This window comes from Camelus dromedarius, chromosome X (genome assembly GCF_036321535.1).
Source record: "Camelus dromedarius isolate mCamDro1 chromosome X, mCamDro1.pat, whole genome shotgun sequence".
NCBI classification, from domain to species: Eukaryota; Metazoa; Chordata; class Mammalia; order Artiodactyla; family Camelidae; genus Camelus; species Camelus dromedarius.
This window is the reverse complement of record NC_087472.1, coordinates 22,828,473-22,845,873: the sequence shown is the minus strand read 5'-3', so window position 1 is coordinate 22,845,873 and position 17,401 is coordinate 22,828,473. Positions and strand designations below refer to the sequence as shown.

The 17,401-nt window shown below is 34.9% G+C and overlaps 1 protein-coding gene and 1 pseudogene across 11 annotated transcripts in view; one reads left to right on the top strand and one right to left on the bottom strand.

The window, feature by feature from the left end:
• The first annotated feature begins 2,321 nt into the window (after positions 1 to 2,321).
• LOC105098901 (tyrosine-protein kinase Fer-like) lies at positions 2,322 to 5,687 on the top strand (annotated as a pseudogene).
• The window catches only part of THOC2 (THO complex subunit 2), a 99,936-nt gene continuing 85,054 nt past the window's right edge, over positions 2,520 to 17,401 (bottom strand). For 6 of the 11 annotated variants that reach the window (XM_031445165.2, XM_031445171.2, XM_031445167.2 and 3 more), the window contains exons 34-39: positions 13,851 to 13,988; positions 13,444 to 13,513; positions 13,204 to 13,361; positions 11,226 to 11,302; positions 10,684 to 10,729; positions 2,520 to 5,436 (exon numbers count right to left, since the gene is read on the bottom strand). In XM_031445165.2, coding sequence (XP_031301025.1) covers positions 10,702 to 10,729; positions 11,226 to 11,302; positions 13,204 to 13,361; positions 13,444 to 13,513; positions 13,851 to 13,988 — 471 coding nt within the window. In that variant the 3' untranslated portion in view covers positions 2,520 to 5,436; positions 10,684 to 10,701. The other 5 variants (XM_064482775.1, XM_064482776.1, XM_064482774.1 and 2 more) reach the window with 4 other exon arrangements.

The window sequence follows — 17,401 nt, the reverse complement described above, 5'->3', positions numbered from 1 at the left end:
CTTATGTTACTTGGATCACAGGAACCAAACAATGGTTGCATGAGTTTTCTGATCTTTACAAACATGCTTATAAAAAGTAAGGCCATCATAAATCCCAGTTTAGGAACTCGGTCCCAATATTTAAAAATGTTTTCCTGGATTGAACCAAATCATGAGACCTGGGGGCCTGGACCACATATTTTGGTGTCATTTAGAAATATCCCTAACTTGAACGACCTGAGGTGTTGGCCATCAGCTAACCTTCAGGGCCATTACAAGATATATCCCTCTGTTTTATTTACTGAAAAGACAGGGCTACTTCTTCATGAGAATGCTAAGAAGTTTCTTTAGGATTCACTGCCAGAAAATGTTATTCTCCACCATGACTGGCTTTTTCTTTGATGGACACTGCAATTTCCAATAACTGACCACATTACCTTCTCTGTGTGGCCAGCCAGGTTTTTCAGAACCAATTCATGACCCAGGTGTACACAACATTTTGGGGGTAGTGACCTCATTTGGGGTACTAGTTTCACCCAGAAATCAAATTTTCTCATTTTCTTTTAAAAATACTGTAATTTTTTCATAAATCTGTTTTGAACATGGTAGGGTAGAAATAAAACAATTATATAATTGTTGGGAAAAAAGTAAGCCTACTAGGATTTCCACCCATACTTGGCTAAAGTGCTTTCTTGAAATAGAAAACGGCCCTATACCATAGACCAGTGACTTTCCAACACTAAATTGCAAATTACTTGTAGGTAATTTGACAAGCCAGAGCAAGATGCTTTAACTTTTTTTTGCCCCTACCATTTAAGACAAGACAGATGAACAACAGTCTTCCAACTTATCACCAGCTTGAAAGAGACAGGTTCAGGATTAATTATAAAGGTTTTGGAGTTCTTTAGAACAAGGCCCAGAAAAACAAACTTGTCACCTTAGATTCATCTTTTAGAGAATCATGTGAAAGCTACAGACCCAAGAAAATGCACATCACAAACTTGCATTCAATTTCTGGGGGTTCCATTGAAATCCCTCAAGTCCATTTATGAGCCTAAGGAACTCCTTTCTAGAAAAATGGCAAGCTTAGACACCAACCACTACAGCTCAGACCCTAGGTCCTGAGAAATCCTGCGTATTATATGATTTTCATGTAAAAGGTTCATGAACAGATAGTGGATTAGGGCTCCTGCTCACATTAGCTAGTAAAATATTCATACTGTGGTAACCATCTCAAAATATCCTGCTTTGCACATCTTCACTCCACATTTTCACCCCATAAGGAGTAAGTCTCACCTCACCCAACCTCCTACCTGGGTTTATCTTCCCTCAGAGGACCTACCTCTACCTAACATTAAATACTTGCCACTTGCCTCCATCAACTAGAGTGGAAGTTCCATGACAGCAGAAACTTTGTCATGCTCAAGGCTGTACCTCTGGTGCACAAGAGGCACTCAAATATTTTTTGAATAAATCTTCTATAGTCTCTATAGCAAGTTTTTGTAAATAAAATTTTACTGAAATTTGGTCATGCTCATTCATTCACATATCACCTATGGCTGCTTTCACATTATAATGGTAGAACTGAGGAGTTCCAACAGGGTCCATATAAATCTGCAAAATCTCAACTATTTACTACCTGACTCTATAGAAAAAGTTTGCTGACCCTCAACAGCACTCATTTGGCCTTTATTTCTCAAGCTAGGCTAGAAGCACCCTAGGTACAGGAATTAGGTCTTAATAATCCTTTACATACAGAACAAAGATACTTAAAAATAGCTATTGCTACACAAACACAGATTTCCTTTCAACATAAATTATTTCTGTACAGTTAAATTCAAAGTTAATTTTTCCATCCTCAATGCATTTCTAGCAAGGCCAAAAGCAAAAGGTTACCTGTGTTCAGTAACTTGGGGGACAGAGAGAATAGATACCTATGCTAAGTACTAGCAACTTTTCACAACTATGTAATCTTTAAAATGTGAGTGCAACATAACTGGAAAGCTCTTCCCTGAAATGTTTCAAACAAATGATTTTGAGGTGAACCTTGTTTTCTCAATGTCAAAATCATTCTAACAATGTATCACTTCTTTGTATGCCAGGCACACTGTGGGTGCTCAAGTCACTGAATGGATCAGTCTCCCACAAATAATCACTGTGCTCATCAATTTTTGCAAATTTAATTACCTGAAAGAATGCATCAAGATTTATTATCTCTTTACCAATTCTAAAATATGCTCAGCATTTATCAATTCTTTTTAAAATCACAGCCTTTATTTTCATTCTCTAAAAAAATTTAATTGGCATAAGTATCATTGGTTCCAAGGAACTGACAAGAGTAAATGGATAATTCTAGGCATGATTTCAGCCCACTGTTCACACCAGGTACAGAGGTAAGTAAATAGGATTTTTTCATATTATTGGATGTCATTTGGAAACATTACAGTCCATGGACTAAGACAGAAATGAGAAGGACTAGGAACCTTACTGAATTATCTTTGCTAAGTTATTTTGAATAAGCAACAATATACACAATGATATACAATGATTTGAGAAAACTATCGTTTATTTAGAAAAAAGGTTACACTGTAGAATTCAGTAGATAAAAAAATTTTCTTTTAAAAATGTCACTGTGAACCTTTCCAGATGAAAGTTCAGCAATACAAAGCTCCTGCAGCTGTAGAATTAAAACACAATTAACTTTTTGTTTCCCCCCGCCCCCTCAGATTTTTCTAACATAATTACAAGAAAAAATGGCAAGGGACAAGTGAGTGCTGGTACCTTTTTCTTTTTTAAACAGGTTTTAATGTCATACACATACTATATAAAATGATTCCTAAGCATTGCATAAGACACTTCTCCCACTTTGTTTTTACTGACTAATACTAAAAACAGGCCAAATAATGAATTAAAACTGTTGTAAAATGAGGTAAATTCAAAATGGTTCAATAATTGTTTATTTTGTTTCAAACAATAAAAAGGAAGCATTTCCAATTCAAAAACAAAAACAAACAAACAAACAAAAAAAAACCCCGAACCAAATACTAAACCCAGGCAATATTTAGTTAACCTAAAGTGAAATTCTGTACATATGTAACCTTATTTGCTTGTTGGAAACTGTATGCAGCACATTGTGCTAAAAATATGGAACAGTTAACACTTTCAGCCATTTACTGAAAATAAACATGTAGAAACTAAGCAACAAGTTAAATACAGTAATGCACAACCTAACAATTTTAAGTGTTCGGCATGGAGCAAAAAAGCAGATTAACTGAATAATTTAAGGAGATGCAAATGGGCCCTCTTCATTCATAATTCTTGGCAATCTACTCAGGAAAATAAATTTCTGGTCACAGCTGAACAATTTCATTCCAATCTCACCTGAAAGAAACAGAGTGATTATATTGACAGATAAGAAAGTAAGGAAGAAAAGAAGGAAGTGTGGTGGGGGGATGGAAGGGGGAAGGAGGGACTAATGAAAGGAGGAAGGAGAGAGGGAAGGAAGTAGGGAACAATGAAGGAGAGAAAGAAAGAAGGAAGGAAGGAAGGAAGACTTAAGAAAGAAAGAAAAATCAATGAGTTGTCAATAACAAAGGCTTGAATTAAGTTCCTAGATAAAGATGAAATATTTGTGTACTTCTTATTACCCACTCTTAGAAACCATTAATGATAGGAACACTATGATGATTTAAAAAAAAAAAAACAAACCACTGAACATTTTGTCTGTGAGGGAGAGAGGGGTGAAGAGGGTAAGGGAGGGAGTGGAGGGAGGAAAAAAATGAAACAGAAACAAGTAAAACATTCCACAGGGACAAGCAATAGCTTGTCAAAAGTAAACAGAACACATAGCAATGAAAAGGAACCAATTTTACATGATCAACAAAAAAGAGAAAAATGACATCACATTTTTCACAAGGACATGATTTTAATAGTAACTTATATTAAGATGCAATGTCTGCTAAATTATAAAAATTGCTTTAAAAATATATTGACTTAATTATACTCATTTCCTTTATGTATTGACATTTTTTCAAATACTGCATATTGAAATAAATTCAAAACATGATCATTACAACATGTGGCAAATAACTTCATATCTGCCTAACATTGTTCTCAAATTTTAAAGTTATGCTTAACGCATTAAACTTTATTGATGAAAATACTACATTCACATATTTCATAAAACCAGAGCTAAAAGGGCCTTCGAAAATAATCACACTTGCATGATATGCTGACAAATAATTTACATATTGTTTCTATACAGCATTCTGTTCACACCATGTATCATCTTGACATTACCAATTATAATTATAGATACACTAATGTTGAACTTACAATTTTAATACTTAAAAATCATTGTTCCTGTTCATCACTGATGAATGGATAAACAAAATGTGGTACACATTCATACAATGGAATATTATTCAGTTCTAAAAAGAAATGAAGTTCTGGTACAGGTTACAACATGGATGAACCTTGAAAACATGATGCTAAATGAAAGAAGCCAGACACAAAAGGCTACATATTGCATGATTTCATTCTTACGAAATGTCCAAAATAGGCAAATTCATAGAGACAGAAAATATATCAGTTATTTCCAGGGGCTAGGGGAAGGAGAGAATCGGGAGTGACTGCTAACAGGCGTGGGGCCTCTTTGTGGGGTGATGGAAATATTCTGGAATTAGTGGTGATGGTTACAACACGGTGAGTATACTTTAAAAAAACCAAAAAACAAAACAGAAAAAAATGGCAAATTTTACATTATGTGAGTTTTACCTCAACTTTTTTAACTGCAAAAAAGGTCAATGTTTCAGTAAAGAGTACCATGATATCAGTATGGCCATAACTAGAATAAGAAATGGGTTCTCAATCATGAAGATGTCACAATTACCGGGCAAGGGAAATTCTGATGGTGTATTTAAGGACACGTTAAAGGATAAAACTGCTATTGCTGTTAAAACATGTGAAGATGATCTTTCCCAGGAACTGAAATTAAAAATTTTACAAGATGCCAAAATCCTCAAGCAATATAATAATCCCAATATTGTCAAACTTATAAGAGTTCGCACACAAATACAGCCTATCTACATAATTAAGGAACTGTTTCCAGGAGTTGATTTCCTCTCCTTTCTGAGAAAGAAGGATGAACTGAAACAGTTAGTAAAATTTTCATTAGATGCTGCTTCTGGATGGTGAATCTTGAGTAAAAATTGTATACACAGGGACCTTGCTGCAAGAAACTGCCTGGAGGTGAAAATAATGTTCTGAAAATCAGTGACTTTGGAATGTCTCGTCAAGAGGATGGTGATGTGTATTCATCTTCTGATTTAAAGCAGATTCCCATTATATGGACAGCACCAGAAGCTCTTAATTATGGGAGATACCGTTCTGAGAGTGACGCATGGAGCTTTGGCATCCTCCTCTGGGAGACCTTCAGCTTAGGGGTCTGTCCATACCCTGGAATGACAAATCAGCAAGCACAAGAGCAAATGGAAAGAAGATACTGGACGTCAGTCTCTCAGCAGTGTCCAGAACGTATTTATAAAATAACGCTGAAGTTCTGGGATTACAAACTTGAAAACTGCCCTGAATTCAGTGAACTTCATAAAGAACTGCCATCAAGAAGAAAGTCACATAGTGATGAAACAGTGCCAAACTCAGACTTCAGGATTCTGTCTTCCAGCAGAGTAGTATTTTCTTCTCATTAACAATAAGTTTATACCACATTACCTGAAATATTCTTCTAAGGTTATTTTTTTATGAACTATTTTTTTTCAATATGTGCAACTTTAACCATTGTAAATAAGAAAGCACAGGCTCTAAGTGCAAGACATCCCACAGATCTACCTTTTTCACACCTAGGACTGTTGACGTTTCTGAAAGGGTTTCTACTTCAGGTTCAGTTCAGAGCTGGCTATCCTCCATTCTAGACATCTCTACTTTCTTGGTGCTGTAAAACTCCATTGGTAATACCAAGTTTGCAGGACAAACTCCAACAAAAGATGGCCTTCCACTATGCTAAGACAAGATTACATGTGTCAACATCACTTTCTATTGTGAACTATCTAGACATCCTCGGGTTTTCTTCTTTTTTTTTTTCCTTTTTGCCAGAAATAGGCCCTGTTGTATTAGTAAGGTTGTCATTTTCCTATGTTCCACCATGCCCTCCTCCTTTGTCAGGGCACCATAAAACTAATGCATGAAATGCCCTCAAAGAGCACCCTGTCTGAGTTGAGGCAGCTGATTTTAAATGATGTTGCTTCATAGAGAGCTGTGACAGGAATAAGCAAGTTTGAAAGGTAAGGTGATCTGGAGAAAAGGGCAGCTAAACTGGTGATCAAAGTACAGAAGAAAGGCAAAGAGAAAATCAGCCTTATTATCAGAGGTATGCCTTTATACATACACACACACACACACAAATTTTGTGATCAAATTCATGAAAAAGGTCCTAAGAAATATTTCAATAGTTCATAGATTCCTCATAAAAGAGCCCTCTGGATGGCAACAGAATTTATTTTGAGAAACTATAAAATAAAGCCCACTGAATTATAATTATTCTTGGTTAATTCTAGTAGGTACACACACACACACACACACACACCCCTCAAGCAGAAAGGCACAAACAGATGAAGTTGACACTTAAAAAGTCCAATGAACATTTACAAGGAAGAAGGAAGTCACAGGAGAAAGACATAGGAACACCTACCCTAATTCCACTTGACTCCTTCACTTACCTTTATACAGCTGCACAGGAATCCTTATCATAACAAACACACTTACTGAGGTGATCCATGTAGATAAAAATGGAACAGAGTTAAAACTAGGATTCTGCTGAACTGACTCTTAGCACATCCAGGGGTGCCTCTCAGGATAAATGTGTAGGGAATAGTCATACTCAGGGGTACATGTGGCATGGGAGCCTTTTGGAAGTGCTCGTGCCTATGTCCAGATGAAGAACAGCACAGCACCTGAGTGAATATTTGGTCTGCCTTAAGTGGAAGAAAGGCAATAGAAAATTCCTCCTGTTCTCTCCAACTGGTGCTTGTGAATATCAACGCACAGAACGCATACCTCATGCTTTAAAGGATGATTATGAAGAGAAAAATAGTTAGGATCTATCATTTCAATCTCCTAACAAAACTTTTGTACACATTTAATGATTGCTACGTACAGACCCAGATGAAACCATAATAAACCTACCCTTCAAAAACATTTCACAGCACACAAAGCAACTTCTTAAACAGTATACTATCAAATGCTAAAAATAAACTGAACCCTCTTTTTTTGAGGGCAAAAAAGGTCAATGATGTTTCTCCTCAATCCCAAAGAGATATACTTAATACTTCTGGACATAGCCCTCTATGTAAAGTTAACAGGGTATCTGAAACATAGCAGGTAAAAAAAGAAAAATACTTGGTTGTTTGATTAGAAGGAACGGATGAAGTTATTGCCTTCAACAAGATCACAGCCTAAGGAGAGGGATATGCAACACTCTCATATATACATAGAAATCAGTGACTGTGACCAACACACGTGCATAAGCAATGGGCAAGTCCTGAGAAAGAAACTTAACTGAACACTCCCTACTCCAACACATATTACCAGCATCTAGGACTGTGCCTCAACATGGTAACACATTCCTAAAATAAGCAATCTGAGCGCTTATGAGATCAGGTTCCAAGCACAGACTGAAGAAAAAAGGCTCAGAACAGAAATGGCGAAATCAATTCTTTCAGGAGCTAGTGTATAATGAAAACAAATGAAGTGAGCTGTTTCCAGTGGGAACTGACTGAGGTAAACTATTAAAAAAGACCCACTCTCTATTTAAGGGAGATAGGCACATAGGCAAGTGTCATGCAAAAATCAGAACACAATGTTGCCAGACATTCCAATTCCTCAAAACAAAATGAAATTTGAGTTTCTGTCAACTCTTCTGATTTTTTTAAAGGCAACCAATTTTTTTAAATGTTTAATAGCACGCGAGGCCATAAAGGTAAAGCCACATTCTGCCTAAGAGCTGAGAATTTGCAACTTCGGGTTTAAACGATAAAAGAGATAGGTTACACATAAAAGACTAGAGGTGAGAGATGTAAAATATATTAGGCTTCATTGGAGTGGAGGATTGGAATAGGAATATAGCATACTACAAACACAGATGGACAGGACAGAGCTAACTGCTAATGTTCTTTGAAATGAAGAACCAAGAATCCAAAACCAAAGTGCAAGAAGACTGAGCTTTTCAAAATCTAGAAGGAAGTCTCAGTTTAGCACAGCATCTGGTTCACAAAAGGACTCTCAAAAGTTAGCTGAACTCATGAATTGAGTACCATACATATCAAATTAAAATTGAGAAGTTAATGGTTCTAAATGGAAATTTTTCATAGACAGGAATTGGAGAAAAGGTTAAAGGCAAAGCAGCTAGTAGCGTTGAAGAGACTAAATCAAAGAGAAGATGAATTTGGGCAAAGACTTTAGCAATAACAAGTAACAGAAAGATACAGAGAATAAGCAGAAAGGATTTGGAAACTAAAAATTATGAGACAGGAAAAGAAGACAGAAGACATTGGAAGAAATTTAATGAAGGTCATTTATACTGTATTTTCTTAACTCTAACATGATCATTTTAATATTTCTGAAATCAGGGTGATACAAACCAATGTCATTTCTCTATCTACCTTTCTCAGAAAACAGTTCTAGAAACCAATAATGAATCTTACAATTAATGACAACTTCGAATCGTGGAAATGTGACATATGTAGCTGCTCTCTTTTCTGTAGAATATAAAATAAGAGAGGGAGCAGAAGCAGCAGATTTGAACTTGCTTAAAGGTAAATGGTGCCAATCAGAAATGATGAGACCTCTACATGAAAAGGAAGTACAACAGAAAGATTTTATCAACCCTAGTATATATCCAACAGAAGGAAGCAGCCAGGACAGCCAGAAAAAAGGAAAAAAATCAACCAGTTCCTCACAAAATTAAGAGTCTACCCAAGAAGAGAGTATAGTACATAGCTGATAACAAAAAACTGAACAGGATGAACATCAAGCTAACTATATCTTAAAAAGATATCTGAATAGAGAAGTGTTGCTACAAAGACCAGCAACCTAACATCTTTTTCTGCCTTTGGTCCTGAGAGATTATACAAATCCATGGCCAGTGTGAATGAGAACCCAAGGAAATCTGTAGCATAACCTTCACAAATGAAGAATAATATTTAGGTACTAAGTAAATGTATGAAATCACAGTGAAAGCTGTCAGTGACAATGGTTGGCCCATTCTAATGAAGATACAAGAGGTAGGGTTTTTTGTTTGTTTATTTTCTTTAATAAGGGGACCATGTGAAAGAGAGAAGTAAAAAGCCAAATGCCAAACTAAAAGGAAGGTTATGGTAACGAATGAAAAAATATTAAGAGTTTATAGTTCACTAGGGAAGACAGCTAGTTGTTGGGGTAGGGGATGGCCAGAATTTTTAAATAGGTAATAATATTTCTTTTATAATCTTTTTAATTTAAAAAAATCTACTAAATTCTAAACGCTCTCTCATGACTCTCATCTACTCTACTACTTAGATAATAAGCACAGAATAACAAAGCAGAGAAAGCACACTATTTGACAGAAAGTTACCTATCTGGCAACCTCAAATCCCTGCTTTGCAGCCAAAATAAGTATGACAAAATCTATACCATAAAGCTCATACCCTTATACAGAACAGGCTCTCAGACATTTCTCATTCTTAAACAACTGTAAACAGCCTTTGCTATCTATCTGGTTTTATAAAAGATTAGAAGCAGTGAATATTAGGGAGAGGGTAGAGACAGCGAGTCTACTTAATGTCATTAAAAAGTGACAGCTAATATGGAAGCAAGAAAATTGGCTATGAAAGAGTCAACAACTTCAAATACAGCCATCTTGAAACATTAAAAGCAAAGGGCAAATCATCCTACATACCTCAATAATCCTAAGGCACCACCAAACAGTAACTATTCAAATCATGATCTGAGAGCTCAGAAAAGACTGTATTAAGGCTGTGAACACTCCACACACAATTTTTTTTAAGATGGATGAAACACTTCTAAAATCTCACATAAAGTGTAACTACTTTGAAAACAAAGCTTCATATTTTAAATTCCAGAACTAAAAGCACAGATCATATTTTTGGCTTTGCAAAACATGGACAGTGGTATTTGAGAGGCACAAAAAACAAAAATCTCTGGATAACATCTCTGCATGAAAGGCAAAAAGAAGAACAGAGAACACTAAAGGGCAAGAAGACCTACGTTTGCATATTGGCTTGTCAGCTAATATCTCTGTCACCCTCTTCAACTTAACCTCTCAGAGTTTCTTCACTTGTAAAATGCGGATACCACCACTACCTACAAGGCAATACAGGTACTTAAAAAAAAAGTAATTAATTATCCAGAGAAGATGGGAATGAGTGGTGAAGAGAAAACCAGATGTTTTTAAACACATCTTGGTGCTAAAAAAAAAAAAAAAAAGTGTGGCTTATCAGCAAGCTTAAAATGAAAACAGTTTAAAAATTAACCATGAATCCTATTTTGCATCTTAACCCAAATACCTGATCATTATATTCAGGTGAAAAATTGTAGTTGTTATCTTGAAAAATTGATCTAGTTTCTTCAACATTATCAGACCTCATTTTACATTTCTAGCTTTAAATGAAAAGGAGGTGAGAGAATACTCACCTTGACTGAAAGTCTTCATTATCTGTGCTTGTCCGAGGACTTATGAGTAGATGACAAATTAAGGGAAAACAACTTTGGGGGGGAAAAAAAGAACTGTGTCTCATCTTTTAGTACAACCCCTCAGCTTGTAGGTTTAATTGGCTCTGAGCAGCCTGGTAGCCTCAAACTCTACCAGCTCTGCTCATCTGCCACATCATCCTGCCCTCCTATTCCCCATGCCCCCAGCCCAAGGGATTCTCTGTTTCCTTTCTTCCTCTTGGTGATTAATACAACCAGAGGGACTCTAAATCCCTTGCTGGCATAAAACAAACACAGTCACCAAAGAAGTTTTTTTGTTTGTTTTTTGTTTTATTTTTTAAAAATCAAGTCTCCTATTTCCACATTATATACATCTGAGAGGGTTAACTGTAGAGACCATTTAAAAGGTAACTATATACCATTTAAAAGGTAACTATATACTACAAGGGTACAATTATAAATAAGACCAGTATCAAAGCTTTTCATTACACTAATTAAAAACATTAATAAGATGAAAAGGATATTGTTTCTTCTCTTCCTTTCCTCCTGAACTGTCCCGTTTCTCTTTCTTTTCTATCTTTTCTTTATCATGCCTGGACTCCTATAACGAATGGTGGAATTAGTTGGGGAAGGGAAAACCAAATGTAACAGCTCAAAATCCCTTTTATCACCTATCAGTCATCATTTTTCTTCAAAAACTTATGTAACATGACACCAAAAACACAAGCAGCAAAAGAAAAAACTAGCCTTCATCAAAAGTAAAAACTTTCATGCATCAAAAAACACTATCAACAAAGTGAAAAGACAACCTACAGGATGGGAGAAAGTATTTGCACATCATATATCTCATAAGAGTCTAGTATCAAGATGATATAAAGAATTCTTACAACTGAGCAACAAAAAGACAAACAATCCAATTTTAAAAATGCCCAAAGCATCTGAATAGATTTCTCCAAAGAAGATATACAAATGGCCAACAAGCACATGAAAAGATGCTCAATATCATTAGTCATTAAGAAAATGCAAAATCAAAACAACAATGATATACCACTTCACACCCAGTAGGATGGCTATAATAAAAAATAAAAATAAAAACAAAAACAGAAAATAACAAGTGTTGGCAAGGATGTAGGGAAACTGGCACCCTCATACATGCTGGTAGAAATGTAAACTGTGCAGCCAGTGTGGAAAACAGTTTGGTGGTTCCTCAAAAAGTTAAAGATAGCATCACCATACGACCCAGGTATTCCACTCCTGGGTTTATATATACACAAGAGAACTGAAAACAGGTATTCAAACAAATACTTCATAGCAGTACAATTCACAATAGCGAAAAGGGAAAACAATACAAAAGTCCATCAACTGACGAATGGATAAACAAATGTGGTGTGTATATATATATATATACACACACACACACACACACACACACACACACACACACAGTGGAATATTATTTAGCCATGAAAAGAAATGAAGTACTGATACAGGTTACACTATGGAAGAATCTCAAAAACATTATGCTAAGTGAAAGAATTCAGACACAAAAGGCCCCATTATTATACAGTTCCATTTATATGAAATAATTAAAAATTTTGTTAAGTCCACAGAGACAGAAAGCAGACTAGTACCTGGCAGGGGTTAGAAGGGAGGGGGAAATCGGAAATGACTGCTTAATAAGTACATGGTATCTCTTTGGAGTGATGAAAATGTTTCAGAACTCAACAGAGATGATGACTGCAAAACAATGTAAATATACTAACTGCCACTGAATGGTATAATTTAAAATGGTTAATTTTATGTTATGTGACTTTTACCTCAGTTAAAAAAATACTTCTCTAAAAGGAGCGGGCTCCCTTTTAAAGCATATAGAAATTTTAAAACTATCACCTTATAATTTTCCAGAACTGTTTTTAAGAACTATGAATATGTGGCAAATATTTTGAATATATATCAGTTATTCTTCGCAAACACTTTAATAATGACTTGCTTACTTTATGGCGGATGCACAAGATGTACTGAGTATCACCTATTAGTATCTAAGAGAATGCACACTATATCTAATTTGAAAATCATGTAAGTTGCAAACATATAAGTTTATTAGGAGAAAATGTTATAAAAATATGTTCAAAAATCACAATTAATAAAGACTTTCTTGTGACCATATTTTAATCACATGAATGAAGAGAAATTAAAAGAATTGTTGGTGGAAAAAAAAAACACAAAAAGAAAGGCTGAAACTCAATGAAAAGAAGTAGGTGGGAGTGGAATGGAGAGGAAAGGAATTTCAGAGGTAAACTAATTCTACCCTCCCAGTCATTTGGAATTGAACTGGCTCAAATTCCCCAGATAATCTCCCCTCCCTCAATGATTCCTCTTCTCCCCCCTCAAAGAATTAAGAAGACTATTTGCTATTAAAAAAAAAACTCAGTATTTGCTAAATTTTCTAATGGGTGATTTTCCAAGAAAAGGTACACTGTTATTTTTGTTTTCCTAATTTACCTTTTTGCCACCGGAAGAGATTTTATCCATTTTTTCAGATTTAAATGAGTCGCTGCCTTTTTCTTTGCCTGAAGATTTTGACTTATTTTTTTCCTTGTCTTTCTCATTTGCATAAGGAGACTCACACGGACTTTCACTTTTGTGTTTTGAAATCCCCACTAAAATTATAAAAGAGAATCATGAAAGCTTTTTCCAATTCAGTTTGATGATTGCTTGAAAAGTATTAATAAGTCTACCTACTTGTTCCATTTTCCTCTTTCCGCCTCTTGGTTAAGTCTGGTGGCACTTCCCGGTCATTGTTTGAGTGATCCTAGAACCAAGAATTGTGAACTACATTGATCAAGAGTTTTTGTTTTTGTTTTAAAGTATTATACAAGAAGAGCCTAGCTAACTAGCATTGGAGAACATCTGCAGCGGTTTCACATACTTGGTAAAATGACTTGAAAGACAAGCAGAGCTGGTAGAGATTATTATGTTGAAGAGCTTTATTACAGTAGAAGATTCAAAGACACTCTAGGGTGAAAATACCAGTTAAAACACTTAATAACAGACTGCCATGCAACAAAATAGTGCTTTTAAAAAGGCAACAAACATGCTACTGTACATGATAATGAGCTTTCCAAACTAGTTTTTAAAAAATTACAAACCCTTTTCCGCTCTTTCCTGTCCTTTTCATCTTTTTTCTCTCTTTCTCTGGATCTTTCCCTCGACTTGTCCAAATCTTTCTTGTCCATTTCTCTCTCCTTACTCTTGGACAGTGGTGGAGGAGTATGATTAATGTAGAGCTGTTAAATTAAGGCAATATTACTAAAGATTATTAGTTTTCCAGTATTGGCATCATTTGTCATTTAATGACAGACAACTGGTAGTAGACCTAAAGTCAAAACTGGTCAGCCGTCCGGATTATGAGAGGTAAAATAAAAAAGCATGGCACAATCATGCAAAGACTTCAATTCTTGGCCTTGTAAAAATTATCATTTAAACTCAACCACTTCATTCCTGCCTCAACTGAGATTTTTATTAGTAAATTCACAAGCTACAGTTCCTTTTATAGCTCTATTGTGAAGACCTATAACCACCATTATTACAGAAGTCCACATGTGAATAACAGTGACTGGACTTTTTCTACTAGTAAAAAAAAAAAACCCTCTACACAATCATGCTAATTTAAAGTAGTTTTACCATCCACTGATAGGCAATCGATGGCAGTGAGCAAAAGTATAAAACAAAACCACCTAGCCATGACTTTACTAATAAGTCTTTTCTGTCTCAGTGCACACCATGCATAAAGTATCCTAAATTATTTTACAGATGTAAAGGCTGTATATTCTCTGCTTCTGAATGCATCCCAATTTCTAGCAAATAATTATGACTGGTTGTGAAATATGTCTTACTGGCTCTAAATAGCTCAGAAAGCCATATAGTCAGTTGAGGATGATGAAACAACCTAAAGACTGAAAAATGATCAGCCAATATTTTCCTTTGTCTATTCTTTCTCCAATGAAAGGCCATAGGCAATAAAACAGCCAAAGATCAAGGATGTGCTAACTCTCAATAATTAAGAGGTAACCTTACTTATGTGCAAGCTGTACATGTTGAAATCCATTATAAAAGAAAATATTAAGGAAATAATCAGATGCCTAACCTTAGGGCATCTGTAACTGTACTACAAGCTTATGAGCTTGTGTTTAAGACATTAAAAGTATGAGGCAGCAGAATACTGAATACAACTCATTATGTAACTACACAAGTCTAGATATACCTTGGGAATGAAAAGAATAGTGAGTCAAAAGTCAAATATTTTTACACAAGGAAATCCTTTGGTATTCAAAGGAATACATTAAAAAAAAAACAACCATCAGTTTGAGAATTAAATTAACACTTATTTTTTAACACCGCCAAATATTTTCAATTCAGTTGGCTCAGAAATACTGCCATAGCAATGCAGAAGTAGATTCTTTAAATTTCAATGTTTAAAAGTTGATGATCAACTGAAATAGACAAAATGTTTATTAATAACAAAGAGCAAGAGAATGAGAAACAATCATAAAAGTGCCTGTCCAAAAGGTACTCTTGCTGGGTATAATACCCTAAATGACACTTTATTTTCTAATTGTGAGATTTATTTACATCTTAAGTCAATATTACTTATGAAACTGGTAAGACAAAGGAAATAATATGTTATTGCAATACTCAAGATTTATCTTAGGGAAGTATTGCTTAATTCTCCAGTAAAATTTTTTTGAAGTTTATGATCACAAATAAGCACACGTACACACACATACACACAAACACCTCTCCATAAGAGTGAAGTTTTTAACTGTATGTAACTTGAATTCTGTATTGCAAGGGATTGAGAAATCTAGAGATTCTTGTTTAGAAATGTACCCAATTCTATTCCTTCTTTCTACCCTTCTAAGAATAGTTCTGATCATAGTACTCTTTTCCACAAAGACATACAGTCTCTCATTGCCTACAGAGTAAAGTGCATATTCCTTAGCTTGGGTATTCCAAGCTCTTCACAATCTTTGCACAATTATATCCTACTATGAAGTAACCCAATGTGCTCTAAGCTATGCCTACCACTTCTCCCTAATACCCTATATTTCCCAGCAGTTCTCTTCTCCAGAACACTTGCTCACTTTCATCTTAATCTCTTAAAAACTCTTACTTAGCCTTCAAAGACCGCTCAAAAGCCACCAGTACTTCAACAGTGCCTCAACTATGCAACTCACTTTCTGGTGAACTCTTGCATTATTTTATACTAACCTTGTTTTTTGTGACAAGTATTCCCAATTAACTTCATGTCATTTATTTTTGTCCATAACATAGTTTCTAGGTTGGTAGGGGAGCTAATGCGTCTATTCTACTTTTATACACTTCCTAGTGCCTTGTACACACAGTGAATACTCAACACATGTTTGACAAATAAAATTAATGATTTGTTAAACTGATCTGCATGTAGTGTTGTTAAATTTTGTTTTTTTTTTAATTTGCTTTTATTCTTGACATTGGGATCACTAGATCCAAAAAACAATTTGACTGATTTTCAAAATCTGTTTAAGAGACCACTGCTATATTGACTTTATTAAGGCTGTAATATATAAAGATGGTGTCACATGTAGGCTTGGATTTGGTTGTAAATCTTTGTTTTAAGATGATGAACAGAATTAAAAGCTGAATTTTATTTTGAGGTGGTTGTTGCTGCCCTCCTAAATTACAAAGAAGCTTGGCTTAAAGGAACATGCATTTCACACTTTATCAAATGTAGCTGCTTAGGACTGCTCGGTGTAAACACAACTGACCAAAACTAGAAATATGCCAACTGGAAACAGAAAGTGAACTGACAGAAAAGATTTGAATACTAAGCTAGATTTTTCTCCCTTCAATGGATTCCACTTGAAAAGCAAAGTCCATGTATTACTTTTAACCATGGATTACAAAGCAAAAACAGTAACTAATTTTTAAAAAAAAGAGGATTCCCAAAACGTTAAACTAAAGTAGGGAAACAATTTTATATGTATGGAGTGACAAAATAGCCTGAAAAAACAGACATGTCTTTCAAATCCTCTAAAAAGTTTGCATATAGATCGTTAATTTTAGAGATCACTCAAAATCCAATAAAATTTTTTTCTAAGACATTCATATGCTATTAAACTTTAGTAGGCACACAAAAAATCAATATCAACTACTATGCAGACCAGTAAACTGTGGATGCTTTATCAAGTCCAAAGGCCTAAGAATTAATTTCAAATATTTACTGAATACCTAGTCATGTTAACAGGTACCATATTAAGCACTAAGGATGTGGTATGAGTCACAAATTTTAGAAGTGTATTCATATGCCATTTTCAAACTTTTCTGGTTGAATATGGAATAAATCTATTGTATTTTAAATGACTTACAAAATTACCATATTTTTAAAAAGGGGGGTGGGGTGGGGAGATTGACCTTGAATCACTATAATTTAAAAAACAAGACAAACACACAAAGAGTTAAGAACCCTTTCAACTACCATTGAAATGGGTGCTAAGAATCAAGGAACCATAAATTTTTTTGCCATTTTTTTTTTATTGTGGTAAGAACACCTGAGAAACTTTAATTTTTAGTCCAAGTTTTGATACTAACAAGTTACATGCTACTGGGAAAAGATCAAGAAATTTTTGTCTCTTATTTGTCAAAGACACTGCCACCTGCC